We start from the raw sequence: 13,614 nt of genomic DNA on the forward strand, positions 1-13,614 counted from the left end.
TCTGCAGTTTTATTGCATCCAGCATAAGCTGTCAGGCAGGGAAATGTTTATAGGTAGGTGACAGTCATGAAGAAGGAGCATTGTCACCCTGCACCGAGGAAGCAGGGAGCATCCATCTGCCTTCTGCCAGCAGGCTGGGAGCTGCCTGAGAGCATTTCATACACCTCAGGCTCCTGGGCTGTCTGTGCATGTCTGCCCTCATAGTTCTGTGTGTGAGGGCCCCGTGCTGGGAGTACTTTGCACTTTCTGGGTGGTGTCACTGCACCAGTATCAGACAGATGGGTGATGCAGCTCTGTTGCTGTGCTGTCCTCCCATGCCACATGCCAGAGGAACTCCTGTCCCAGGTCCCAGACAGCAGATGACTGCGCACAGACAGCAGGGATCTCTTGCACAGGTGGACGCAGGTGTGCTTGAATTTTTGGTCCTACTTCAGTTCCCTGAGGCCATGCTTTTCCACCCCCAGATGATCATCACAGCCACTTCTGGCATATTGGGCCTTTCCCTGTCTGTCTGGAACAAGAGCAGGACATGTACTCACTCTCTACACTGCTCTATCCTTTCTATAAAGAAGAGCTTCATCCACACCCTGAATTATTGTTTCCTGGAGGCATCACACCCCCTTGTCCCTCTCTTGCCCATGGATCACTCCCTTCCAGCTGGCTGGGCATTTCCCGAGAAGAGTGGATGATTTTTCCTGTGAAGGATGGTGTGATCCATCCTATTAACCCATGTAAAACAGTGACTCATTGTCCCCTCTCTGTTTTTTGGCTAGAGGGAGAATCTTCAGAGCCAAGGAGCCTGGCTGCCATTACCATCCAGTTATGCCACTCAGCCCTGGGACTGTGGAGAAGCTGCAAGGTGGTGATTGTTGCAAATGAGGGGTTTATTTTTAGAGGGTGACACCTTTCATCTCCTACCCAGAGGAAGTCATCCTGGGCATCAGGGGGAGCTCATGACACCTTGCAAAAGTGCAGTTAGGAGATCCCAAATACCTTCATATCTCTCTGTGTGTAGGAATTGTGTGGTTTGAGGATGGAAATGCTGCAGAAGGATGTTTGCCAGGGAATGTAGCCCAAGCAGTAGCCATGGCATGTCTGCATTTGGTGGAAGGTGGCTGGAAAATGCTCTTTTCCCTCTTGTCTAGGAGGTGGGAAGCTGAGAAGGGGCGCTTCATCATCAGAGACATGGGCTGAAACTGGGTGCTGGGAATGGGGTACCCCGTCACCCTTCAAGAGCCATTTGTGGCCACTTGGAGTCACCCTTAAGTAGCTTCCCAGAAAGTGAAAATGTCACTTGGGGAAAAGGGAGTTTTTTCCAGAGAAAGAGGCTCTGTGTAAGAGGGGCTGGTAGGACCCTTCCATCAGCTCTATGGGGATGGGACATGTTTTAGCTAGGTACTAGAGAAGAGGTAGAGTGTGCAGCCTTCATCTTTGCTGCACCCCTCTGTCATCTTGCCCTGAAATGGTACTTTATCACAGCTCCTATAATACCACTTCTAGGTGACCCTGGTGCCTGTGGTGTTGCAAAATCAATTTCTTCCTCATAGAGATGCGTGCAGGTTCATACATCTGAGCTGATGGGCCAGGAGATTTCTCTTTCACTGCTGCAGGTCGTGGTGTTTTTTGTAAGTGATCTGTTCTCTGTGTGAACCTACTCATGTGCATGTCCCATCTTGCCCTTCTCAGGTTTGCCTCCGAGCTGCTTTTATTTGTGGTCTTTCCCTTAGCTTTGTGGGTAACCTCCTTGTCATGCACATCTTTTTAGTTCTCTGCAGTTTCTAAATGCTGGGAGGTGAGGGGAGTGGGGGGTGTTAATTGTTTGGTTTGTCTGTTTCAAAAGGCCTGGGGGGCGAGGAGGTGGTAGAAAATGTGTAGGGTGGGAAAAAAACCTGAGCTAAGCTTTCAAGCATCCCAGAGCTGCTGGGGCTTGGTTCTGTCTGATTGAGCCAAACCAGTCACTCAGTTGGTTTAATTTCTGGTGAGCAAAACAGTGCTAAGTCAGGACCACGTGAGCTGCTGACTGGAGCATTGTCCCTTCCCATGGGGAGCAAACCTGGCAGGCTGGGCTCTCAGTAATGGGTGCCTTGGGCTTGATCCTGTGCTTGCCTGATTCAGCAGGACCTCTGCACAAGGGTTGAGTTCTGCAAGAGTGGGTCTGCCAGAATGGGGTAGAGGTGCTGCCTGCTACCTCTGTGCATGCCTCTATCTCTGCCTGTTTCCAGAGATACCATCACCTGACTGGGAGTCAAACCTCATCTCTGGACACATAGGAAAAAATTTGGCCTACAACCTGGTAAGAGAGCTTCTTCCAAATCCACCCCGTGGCTCCTGCAGGCCCTTGGCAGAGGTCCAGAGGCTGCCAGGCAAGTATGAAATGCCTGGGGCATCCCTTGGCTCTCTTGCTGACCCCCTGCCTGCCCGGAAAGGCAGCATCTGGGGCTGCACTGCAGGACAAGCACTTGCTTGAGGTCTTTGTACGCAGTCGTTGTGTTACTATTTCACTTTTGGGGGCAGAAAGGTGCCTGTTGTGTCCTGCAGATTCAGGGATCAAAGTTCTTAGCTGTCACTTAGAAGACTGTGTCTTCTTGGCTCTCCCCCAGTGGGAGGTACAGCTCCTGCCTTTGCATTGCCACTGTCCTGGCATCCTCAGCCAGGTCCCTGGCATTTACCATCCACCGCAGATCCTCAGGTCATGTGCCTGCATCCAAAGTATTTGGGATGTTCCCTTTCCCCTTGTGAGCCATGGGAATACACGTTTTCCCAGTGGTGCCGCAAGACAGTGAGAGGCAGGGTCCCTCCTAACCTGCTGGAGGTGCCTGCCAGTGTGACACAGCAGTGTGACACAGCAGTGTGACACAGCAGTGTGACACAGCAGTGTGACACAGCAGTGTGACACAGCAGTGTGACACAGCAGTGTGACACAGCAGTGTGACACAGCAGTGTGACACAGCAGTGTGACAGGGGATGAGGGCTGCTCGCTGTTTGCTGTCTTTAAGAACAGTAAGAATTTAAAGACCTCAAGCAGGTGCTGCTGGCTGTGAGGCCCTGCTGGAGGACACGAGATGTCTTGCTGCGCTCTTGCATTGCGGTCACCCCCCCATTATGTGGCCTCACATGGCAGCTGTGTCCCCCAGTCCTCACATCACCATTGCATGTTCTTCAGCCTAGGCAAAGAAGATACTCAAGCAGACTCAAACTTTTCAGAGCAATTCATCAGGCCACTGAGCTGGTTCTGGAGGCAAGCGTGTGTCTGTAGCCTGGCTGGCTACACCTCCTGCTTCTTGTTTCACTTGCATCTCCACAGCAGAGGTGGCTATGCCTGAATTCACAAAGCTGAAGGATGCATTTAAGCAGATCAAGTATGTGGCTTTGTTAGGTTTCTGTTTCTTTCTTTTCTAGCATTTTCATTCATCCTGTGTTGTCTATATCCCCAGCTTTTTAGATGCAGTAAAAATAAGCAGTCATGGGAATCTAACTAGATTGGTTTTGCCTCTTCGCTGAGTAAAAAATTTGCATTCCAAAATCAGAACCTGCCTGTAAGAATAAAAAATAGGAATGAGTTTTGTTTTTCATTCCCAGGGGTGCTCCCTTAGCTCTGAAGATGCATAAGGATATAAATACCAGACTTGCCACACTTTGTCACAGCTGAATGCAGCATGCAGGAAAGCAGACAGCCACTAATGGGGTCCTCTTCTCCATCAAAAGAGGTTGCTACCTTCACCCATGTTAAGTCACTGGGTCTGGAGTTTGGTGTGGGATTTTGATGTGTGGGATCCCACATCACACTCATTTTGAAAAGTGTCTTTTTTAAAAAAAAACACCAACAACAAAGCAACAGTCAACCCTTGGGTCCAGCCTCCAGCCCAGCTTTGTGACCCAAGCTTTGCTATCAAACTAGGAGGGAAAACTGAGCTCAGACTGCAGGAGCTGTCTGTCTCTATCACTGCTGCTGTCAAGCTCTATTTTTTTTTTTCCTATTTTTTGTCTTCCCCTCTTGGATATTAAAATTGAAAATTGGACAGATTCAGCAGCCAGTGGCTGCCTTCTGTGTTAGGCTTTGAAGAACACAGTCTCAATATTCTTTCTTAAAATAGATGGCAGGATCCTTCTCTGTGTCTCTTGGGTGCAGTTATTTTAATAGCAAGGGGCTGGTCCTCAAGAAGCAGGGCTGTGTTTCTGCAGCCAGGGATGAGTGAGCCATCACTGCTATGTCTGAAGCACTCGCTCATCTCCCATGACAGATGCTGGAGAAGAGTGAAAAACAGCAAAGTCTGGAAAAGCTATTGCTGTGCCCACAAAGAGATCCAGGTCCTAATTTCTGGCTCCTCCAGTATCTGATTTTAGGCAAGTGCTGATCCCTTTACACTATAGAGCTATTCCCCTTTCAATATCAAGTGGTAATATTGTTCTCATTTGTTCCCCACTGTGAACTCTTCTTTATCCTATAAATACAGTTCAGCTGCACAGCTGTGCACACACTGTGTGTGCCAGGCAGTCAGTTCTTGTCACCAATGCCATTTCATATGCTCAAATCCAGAATCTGTCATGAAAAAAAAGCTTTTCTTTGGTCTGAGACCATCTCTCAGATGCTGCTGCTGTGAAGGCTGGAGGTTCTTGCAAGAGAGACAAGCCCCTGGTCCACTCACCTGCAGGGAGTCACAGGCTGTAATTAACACCCAGACTGATCATTTCGGGTGGCCAGGCACCACAATTATTTTTTATCTTTTTTTAGGTTTTGTGCAGACAAAACAGGAAGCAATGCTGGGGCTGTGAGACAGCAGCAGGGAGGCAGTGGTGGGGTCAGGATGAGCTCCTTGGGGCCTCTGGGGTGCTCTCTCTTCACTCCCCTTGGCTGGAGACCACTGAATCTCCAGTTCTTAACTTCTCCAGTGTTTCATATTGGAAACTATGAGTGGAGCTTCTGTCTCCTTGTGGCCCCAGGATCTGTCCTGGAAGATGCCTGAAAGCTCCATCCTCCATCCCAAAAGGTGTTGCATCTGCTGCATCTTAGCTGGAGTTCCACTGATCTGGGATTTCCAGACCTCTTCCTATTTGGCAACTGAGCAAGTGATTATGAAGAGTCCTGCATATAGAACAAGCCCTGTCCTTCTCTGCTGGCTTGTTCCCAGGAAACAATCACATCCTGGCTCAGCTCATACATCCATCCAGCCCCTGTAGTTACTTATGGGGCAGCTGGTCCTGTGATCCCCTGGTCACTTCACAGCCCTTCTCAGCAGCTCTGGATCTGCCTTGATCTCAGGAGAGCAAAGCTGTCAGTGATGCAGGTGGGGGTCACCAATACTCTGGATAATAGCATTCATGCTTTTTTTTGCTGCTATGGCAAATGCCTCATCCAATATCTTTTAGGACTTCATTTGCCTTTTTTTATGACTGTCACACTGGCACCTGGTGGCCCAGAACTAATGCATCTGGGACCTCCTGCCACTTCCAGCAGCAAAGTAGCTGAAACTGCTGAATTCCAACATTGCAAAATTAAGTTCTGTTGCATTTCCTTTCCCCTAGTCAAAGGGGACAAGCTTTATGTTTTATGAGGATGAAGCTTTAGTTACTCTGTTTTGTGCTTCAGTCTCTCCCTGCCTTTATGAGCTCTTTGTCATCACTGTCTTTCTATTTTTATGTCAATTGATTCCTGAAGTATTGATCCTAAAGCCAATCTTAGAGGTATTTTACTAGAAATCTGCCTGCTGCCTGGTATTTCCCACTTAAACACTGCCTGCTTCCCAGTTGCTTGTGTCCCTTACAGGTTACTCTTTAAACTTCATCTTCTCTGTTTCAAGTCCTTATTTCCTGTGGTTTGTCATATCTCATGTGTTACATAGATCTGGGTGAGGATCTACCACATATGTTTGATCTATAGAAATGGCTTATTTTGTTGACAGATCAGGTTGCATGGGTAAAAGCTGTGCTTAGTAAATGCCATGTTGATTTTATTCCCCTATCCAGTCACACCCACATCTTTTAAATGTTTTCTTTCCTTCAGACTGTTTTCTAAAGCCCTGGTAATGCTGATGTCAGCCTAGCAGGCTTGTCACTGCCTGAATCCTGTCTTCTAGCCAAACACTTCAGTTCAGGGTCTGGATTTTCTGTTGGGGTTGCAGAGAACCTCCCCCCCTAATTAAGTCTCTACAGCCAGAACAGCAAATTCTTTTTACTGGTGCTTCCAGAAGTCTGGGATGGGCATGATCCAGTCTTTCCCTCACCTCACACGTCTGGCTGTCTTCACAGTCAGCTAGTACACCTAAATATTCTTAGCTTTAAAATCTACTCCCTTTTCCAAAGAGAGCTGGCAAGCAATGAAACCCCAGCTCCTGCTGTGGCATTGATGTCAGACGGAGTGATGGGAGCTTCAGTTTTGATGGGACAGCACTAAAACCTGGTCTGCACTTGTAGCGTGGGAGACTCCAGAATGTGTCTGAGCTCTCTTTCAGTCTCATCTCGTTCATTGATTGCTGGTCAATGTTATGGCCTTAGCATGAGGTTTCTGAGCTCGTGTTCTGCCTCACTCCTATTCCCTTGCCTCGTCCTTTGAAGATGCGAAGGGCAAATGTGCTATTTCCTTTTACCCATCTCGGTGAGAAACATTCTGGATTTGGATCATGGACAGACACTGTCTTGATACTTGTTACCCAAACAGTGAACCAGCAGTTGCCAAGAGTTGATGTTTTTATCCCTTTAGAAACTCAATGTACCCTTGCTAAGTGACATCCCTGCTTCCAGATGCAGTCACAGAGATGCTAAATTTCCAAGGGTTACCACTACATGTGGTGGAATCTGGGAAACTCATAACAAGCTACAAAGTTAGGAAGAAAACCAGGATGTGATGATCTTGGCAGTTCCCCCATGATGGAAGATCCTATGGTACTCAGGGCCATGATGCCAAAATGCAGCATGAACCAGTAATGTACTCTGCTGATACGCCCTCCTTAACACTGCCATATATTTCAGTATTCCTTGATCTTTCCAAACTTGGAGTCCCAGGAGCATCCCAAGGATGGGTAAGCCACGCTACAAGGGATGGGGTGATTGACTCATTCCCAGCATGAATAAGAGGAAGAAAATGGGATATTGTCTATCTGCATCCGTCCTCCCTCCTTCTCTTTGGAGTCCAAGATGTGTCCCACATCTGATGGAAGAAACAGACACAGATCAAGAATTGAGCCTTTCCCTGGCTCCTGATCTAAGTTTGGTTTCCTCTCCAGCTGTGCAGTTCAGCCAGCTGTGGAGCCCCTTGAACTCACCATTCCTTAGCTGGGCCAGTGCCTGCTTGGGGTAGGTGGTGAAGATGAGAACAGGGCGGGGACAGCATTTAGGGGACAGGATGGGGAGAGAGCCCAGGATGGGAGCACACTGTGGGATTGCCTGATGCTGTGGTTGGGATGGAGCAGTTGGTTGGAGAAGAAGGATTTTGTGTTCAAAGTAGGGCTGAGCTGTGTTCATAGAACTGCATGGTGAGGACCCAGGGTCTGGAGATGGCAGAGGGTGCTGGGAGAGGAGTGCATAAGCAGAGATGTTGCAGGTGCTGGGGTGGAGGGATGGTGAGCAGGGTATGGCCACAGCTTGGGGTCATGGGGCAGAGCTGTGTTAGGTGGCAAAGTGTGGTCTTAAAGAAGATTTAACTCTGTTAAATCACCAACTGCAACCTCACGCTGGTCCTGGCCAGCCTAAGGCTGTGGTGGCCAATGTTGCTCAGGTGTTGATCAGCTGATACCAGATGTTTTGGGGTTGCTTTGGGTGCAGGCAGCCTGGATTTGGCTCTGGTCAAGTTCACACTGCCGGCTGCAGGCACTTGCAGCTGCACTGACCCCAGCCCTGCAGAGGAGGGATGGGTTGGTCTCACGGGGCACACGGACCAGCTCCATGTGCACTGGTGATGCTGTGATGCTGTGCTGAGCCCCACACGGCTGCCACTGCTCCAGCTCCCCCTCTGCCCCAGGGTTAACACCATCTCCAAAAGTCATCCTCGTGGCCCAGCCAGGAGCCTGTTAGCTTTTCTCCATGGGATGCCGTGTGTAGCGTGAGCAGACGGTTTTTGAGGGAGGGGGGAAAGGCTTCCCGCAGTTGCAGCCTTGTAAAAACCTGCCATTGGGCCAGACGTTCACTCCAAAGGGTTTGGCAAGTGCCCCAGGCAGGGGATGGTGTCATCGATTTGGAGAGCAAAAGCTGTTGAGATGTGGTGAGCGTGGAGCTCTTGCATCTGCCCTGCCAGCTCAGTGCTCCCAGCCTCCTCCAACCACATGGGAGCAACCGGGCAGACTTCTCTCCTTTGTTTCTCTTTCTCTTCCCCCCCCCTTTTTTTTTTTTTCTGGAAGCTTGTATAGCATGAGCAGAGCGAGGATCCCAGGGGGGTTACTGCTATCCAGAGAGAGTTCTCTGCCAGACCTTGTGCTGGGGAAAGGCTGGAAGAAATCTATTTTGCAATGTTTCTGCTGGAACTGTTGGCAAGAGTCATGCGAGGTGCAGCCTCAGCAGCACTGAAACTGCAGCCCAGAGCAGTCAGAGCACTGATCTGACCAGCCCCACTTGTGCTTGCTGCCCATTTTACTGCAGATTTTCTTTTTATTTGCCCTAAAGAGCCAAGGCAGCCTGCTCCTCCCAGGCCATAATCTGCCCCTACACCAGGCGCTGAAGCGTTCCCCTTGGAGGACATTTTCACCCACACTGTGCAGCAGTGGCACGAACAATTTGCATTTCTAGCAGCTTCAGGTCAGCCTGAACCACCGGGGTTTGTTTGTGTCCCTTGTAAGAAAGGTTCTGGTTGATGCACGTGTTAATCGTGAAAAACAAACCTCTTCACGTTGCTTTTACTAAATATAGAACAAGTGTCTGATGTGGTGCAGGGTCCTTGCAGACAGTTCACTGCAGGGTCATGCTTTTGAATCAAACAGGAGTTTATCAGCCCTGGCAAGGAAAGGGATTCAAGTTTAATGCTCTCTGCACATTCAAGCTGCAGTGAGTTGAGTTTTCAAGGTCAGTCTCATTCCCTGTCATTTGCAAAGGGCTGAGCCTGGAAATGTGAAACGGGGCTCCTCTGGGATGAGCATCTCAGCCCAGAGCTGTGTACGTTGGATCTTTCACTTATCTCTCATTAGCACAGATGCTGTTTCACCCTCCTGTGGGTGAAACTGATACCGGGGATTGAGGAAGAAACCGTACATTCTCTCTGAGCCACATCTTGATCAATCCAGAGCTGCAGGAAGTGTCATTTCCCACAAACGCACTAGTGTACATGCACTGCTGATGAAATCTTGTGAGGTCAGGCAGTCATTTCCTCCTAATTACAGCTCCAGGAATGAATAATGTTTAGCTTAGACCCTGGCAACTTTGTGCTTTGGAGCAGTTTTCTTTTAAGCAAAACATAAGCTCATGAAAAATGAAGATGGGGTTTTGATTTTTTTTCCTCCTGTTTTTTTTGAGTTTTGGTTTTTTGGTTAAAAAGATGCCATCTGGGTCTCGTATAACTGCTTTGGTTTGGCTTGGTGATGGTCTGTGAGCTAAGAGATCCAGAGTTCCAAATTGTCGTGCAAAAAGCCTCTGTGTTAGAAATCTTTATGTTGCCAGAAATGGTTTATGAGAGTTGATTTTCCCTACACCACATATATCTTGCTGAGATTTTAGGAGACCCCTGTAGGAGCAGGAGCTTGAGGACTGGGAGAACATCCCAGGCCATGATCTCCCAAACAATGTGTCTTATCATCCCCTTTAGAAAAAAACCATCATCTTCCATTTTAAAACTGGCAGTCTGATTTCTTCTGTGGAAGCCAACTCCAGGGCCTTCCAGAAACCTTCTCATATGAAAACTGTCACAGCATCCTCTGCCAACAGTGAGGGTCAGAAAGGGTGGGGAAAGGTGAGACAGCTGTTTGAAGGTGTTACTGCAAGAGACAGCCTCTGTCCCTGGCTCCATGCATTAGGTTGGGGATATCCAAGCCATGTGGTTCTGCCCACACTGTGCTGGAAACAGGTCCCTGGGGCTGAGGGATGGCAGCTGAAATGGATGCTTCATAGCCTGGAAGATGGCTGCATTCCTACATAATTTATGAGCATGAGAAGTTGAGCATCTGTCACTGATTGGGTGTCCAGCACCATGTCTGTGGCTGGCCAGATCCAGCCTTAGATTTGGTGTTGCTGCAAACAGATCTCTGAAATCAAACCAGGTGATCTGTATGGCAGGGAAGAGGGGGAGGGCTGCTTGAGTGGCTGTCTTCAGCTGTAGACACTCAAGGAAATGTTGCTGGTTTAGTAGGAAAAAAAAAATTAAGATCTTAAAAGGACTTAGCAGCTGACAGAGCAGCTGACCAATTAATTTATCTGTTAATGACTTTGTCTCAAAGCCTGGAAATGCAAACTCTTGAGCCTGTGGGTGCTCAGCACAGAGCTGCTGATGTTGGAGCTGCCCCTTATCTCTGCCAAGCACAGCTGCTGTCTTGCCCCTTGTGGGACTGCAGTGATGCTGGTCAGGATCTTGTCATCTTCTGGGTCACTCCCATGCAGCCTGCACATAGTGGCATTTCCCAAATGCACATTTGAAATTGTAACAAGCTGTTGTCTTTATTGATGGTCTTCTATTTGTTTTAAGGTTAGGTTGGGACCTTTTGAACCCTAACTGCAGGTTTTGCTAAAAAATAAAGCAGAGGGACAAGAATTGCTTGAGTATCTTCTCCCAGAGCCATATGGATTTGTCTCTTCTCAGGGAATGTTCCTCATCCCAACTTAGGCATCTCCAGGGGGTGCCATGGTAGCAGCCCCCCAAACCTCTCTGATTTTTCTCACTCCTTTTCCAGCCACAGAAGATGGGGCTATGAGATCCACCTGGCAAGGGAAGGCCGGTCGCAGCCCGCTCCAAGCCCTGTACGAAAGTGACCAGGTAAGGGGACAGGGACAAAACAATGGGGATGTGAAGCTGGAGTGGGGTGTTGAGGGTGTTACCCATCCTGCTGGGTTGGTGACCATCTCTTTTTTTTTTTTTCTTTTCCCCAGTTTGAGCAGTCGTCACTGCAGGGGGTTCATCAGCAGCGACGGGAGCTGTTGAGCAACGTCTGCAACCGTTACACCCGCAAGCGGCGTCTCCTGCGGCCGGATGACTTGCGGCACTTGGTGGTGGATGACACGCACGGGCTGCTCTACTGCTACGTGCCCAAAGTGGCCTGCACTAACTGGAAGCGGGTGATGATGGTCCTGACGGGGCAAGGCAAGTACCAGGACCCACTGGAGATCCCCGCCAACGAGGCCCACGTCTCGTCCAACCTGCGCACCCTCTCCGAGTACAGCGTCCCCGAGATCAACCACCGCCTGCGCAGCTACCTCAAGTTCGTCTTCGTGCGGGAGCCCTTCGAGCGCTTGGTCTCCGCGTACCGCAACAAGTTCACCCGCAGCTACAACACCGCCTTCCACAAGCGCTACGGCACCAAGATCATCCGCCGGCACCGGCAGGAGCCCAGCGACACAGCCCTGGAGCGCGGAGACGACGTCCGCTTCGAGGAGTTTGTCTACTACCTGCTGGATCCACGGACGCAGCGGGAGGAGCCCTTCAACGAGCACTGGGAGCGGGTGCACTCGCTCTGCCACCCCTGCATTGTCCACTACGACGTAGTGGGAAAGTATGAGACCTTGGCTGAAGATGCCAACTACATCCTTCAGCTGGTTGGAGCTGACACGAGCGTTAAGTTCCCCTCTTCATCCAAGACCACCAGGACCACAGACGACATGACGGCCCAGTTCTTCCAGGACATTAGCCCCTTCTACCAAAGGAGACTCTTTAATTTATATAAAATGGACTACTTGCTCTTCAATTACTCCATCCCCTCGTACCTCCGCATCCGATGAGGTAGGGGCTGGGGGGAGAGGCAAAGGAGAGCTGGGTGACTCTCATCTTGACACTATTACTCTCCCCCCACCCTGTGCTCATCTCTTGGTTGACTTCTCCCCTGTGCCCTCTCCTTTATGGTCTGCTCCACATCCTGATGCCTCATTCGTGTATGGTCTGGAGGGAGAACACCTCTCAAAACACAAGGGCTGGAGCATTTCCTTCCTTTTCCCTCCCACTCTTCAACATCTACAGGGGATGGTGGTGGGTAGGAGGGTTTGCCTTGGCTGGGGACTTTCTCTTAACTAAGAGACTCCTCTGTAGACCCAAGTCTTGGGAAGGCTTCTTTTTTGGGCAGGATCCCTTCAGGTCATTCTCCTCCTCACTGGACTGTCTGGGGGCATCCATGACGTTTTGGGGGGAAAGGTGGAGCATGTCAGAGACTTGCATAGAACCATAAATAAAGCAATAATTTAATATAAGTTTTTCCTTTCATTCAGCCTTTTCTTTTCACCTTGTTCTCCTTCTTCTTCCAGCTTCCCACGCTGTCCCCCATTTCTGGAGGAGGCAGTGGTGTGTTACTGTGACCATGCATTTCTCCCTGACAAAGCTTGGAGGGCTCCCTCCTTCCACGTGCTTTTGGTTGGGATGCAAAACACTCCAACAGAGGGAGAGGAGAAGGTTCCCAGCAGGTATGCACTGACAGGGACACAGTGCTTTCTCTTGAACTACAACAGCAGAGCAGACAGTGGCTGTGTGTGTGCAGATGTCTCTGGATTTCTGGTCAAATCTACCAAATCCAGGCCCCACACGTCCTGTTTCTTAAGAGCAGGTGATAACTGTGTTGTAAAGCCATGTGTTCAGCATGGGTGCAGGTGTGTCTGCTCAGATGAAATCATGTCCTCTGTGGTGTTCTGTCCACATCCAATCTGAGCTGTCAGGACCCAGCTGGCAATGCTGGCTTCTTGTCCCCTGCCACCATGTGCTGCTCTGATGTGTGGTGGCTACCTCCCTCTTGGGTTGTCCACATGGCACCAGGGGACTGAAGAAATGTGCTGGGGCAACTTTAAGTTGTCCAGTGTTTTGGGGAGCACTGTGCTGGGACATGGGTGATTGCTGTAATAAGGAAAAGGTGATGCTGGACTGGAAAAGCCAGAGAAGAAGGTGTGTGTGCACGTGTGTGTCTGTGCATGTTTGTAGGTATATGTGTGTGTGTGAAAAGATAATTGTGAATAATAATAGGGACAGAGACACCTAGAGGAAAATTCCCCTGTGGCTGGCTGGGTCTTGACAATTCATTCCTTGAAGAAGAAATGGGGAGGAGGGGACAAAACACAAAAGAAAATTACAAACCCAGTCCTAGGATTTTAAATTAAAGCCATCTGAAGGAGCAGTATTGTTTTAAATCTTTCAGGCTTTCCTCTTTTCTGTTCATCTTTGGGCCAGTGGCTGCCTTTGTAAATAAACACACCAGTAACAGAATTTGCTGTTGAGTGTGTGCTTGCTCAGCTGTGAACACGACTTATTAGTGCAATACAATGGTTTTATAAAACCCCAGTGCTCTGAGGGTCTTTTAAAAAATAATGTTTTCATCAAAGAACTTTTGGCTGTTATATCCTAACTTTTTTCTGCTCTGCCTCTGATTTTCAGCTATATGCTGACACTTCCTTCTCAATTGCTCCCTTTGGAGATGGGTTTTAGCAAAGCAATGAAAAAGAAAAGTTAAAAAAAAATTCTGGTGATCCTGGTAGTCTGACTGACTCTCCCAATCTGGACTGGAGATCTCATGG

General features: G+C 49.1%; 1 protein-coding gene across 2 annotated transcripts in view; it reads left to right on the forward strand.

The window, feature by feature from the left end:
• The window catches only part of CHST13 (carbohydrate sulfotransferase 13), a 47,438-nt gene extending 35,132 nt beyond the window's left edge, over positions 1-12,306 (forward strand). For both annotated transcript variants that reach the window (XM_071755996.1, XM_071755995.1), the window contains 2 exons: positions 10,803-10,885; positions 10,999-12,306. In XM_071755996.1, the coding sequence (XP_071612097.1) occupies positions 10,820-10,885; positions 10,999-11,844 (912 nt within the window). In that variant the 5' untranslated portion in view covers positions 10,803-10,819 and the 3' untranslated portion in view covers positions 11,845-12,306. The remainder of the gene's footprint in view (positions 1-10,802; positions 10,886-10,998) is intronic.
• Positions 12,307-13,614: the final 1,308 nt, after the last annotated feature.

Source organism: Heliangelus exortis, chromosome 12 (genome assembly GCF_036169615.1).
Source record: "Heliangelus exortis chromosome 12, bHelExo1.hap1, whole genome shotgun sequence".
Taxonomy (NCBI): Eukaryota; Metazoa; Chordata; class Aves; order Apodiformes; family Trochilidae; genus Heliangelus; species Heliangelus exortis.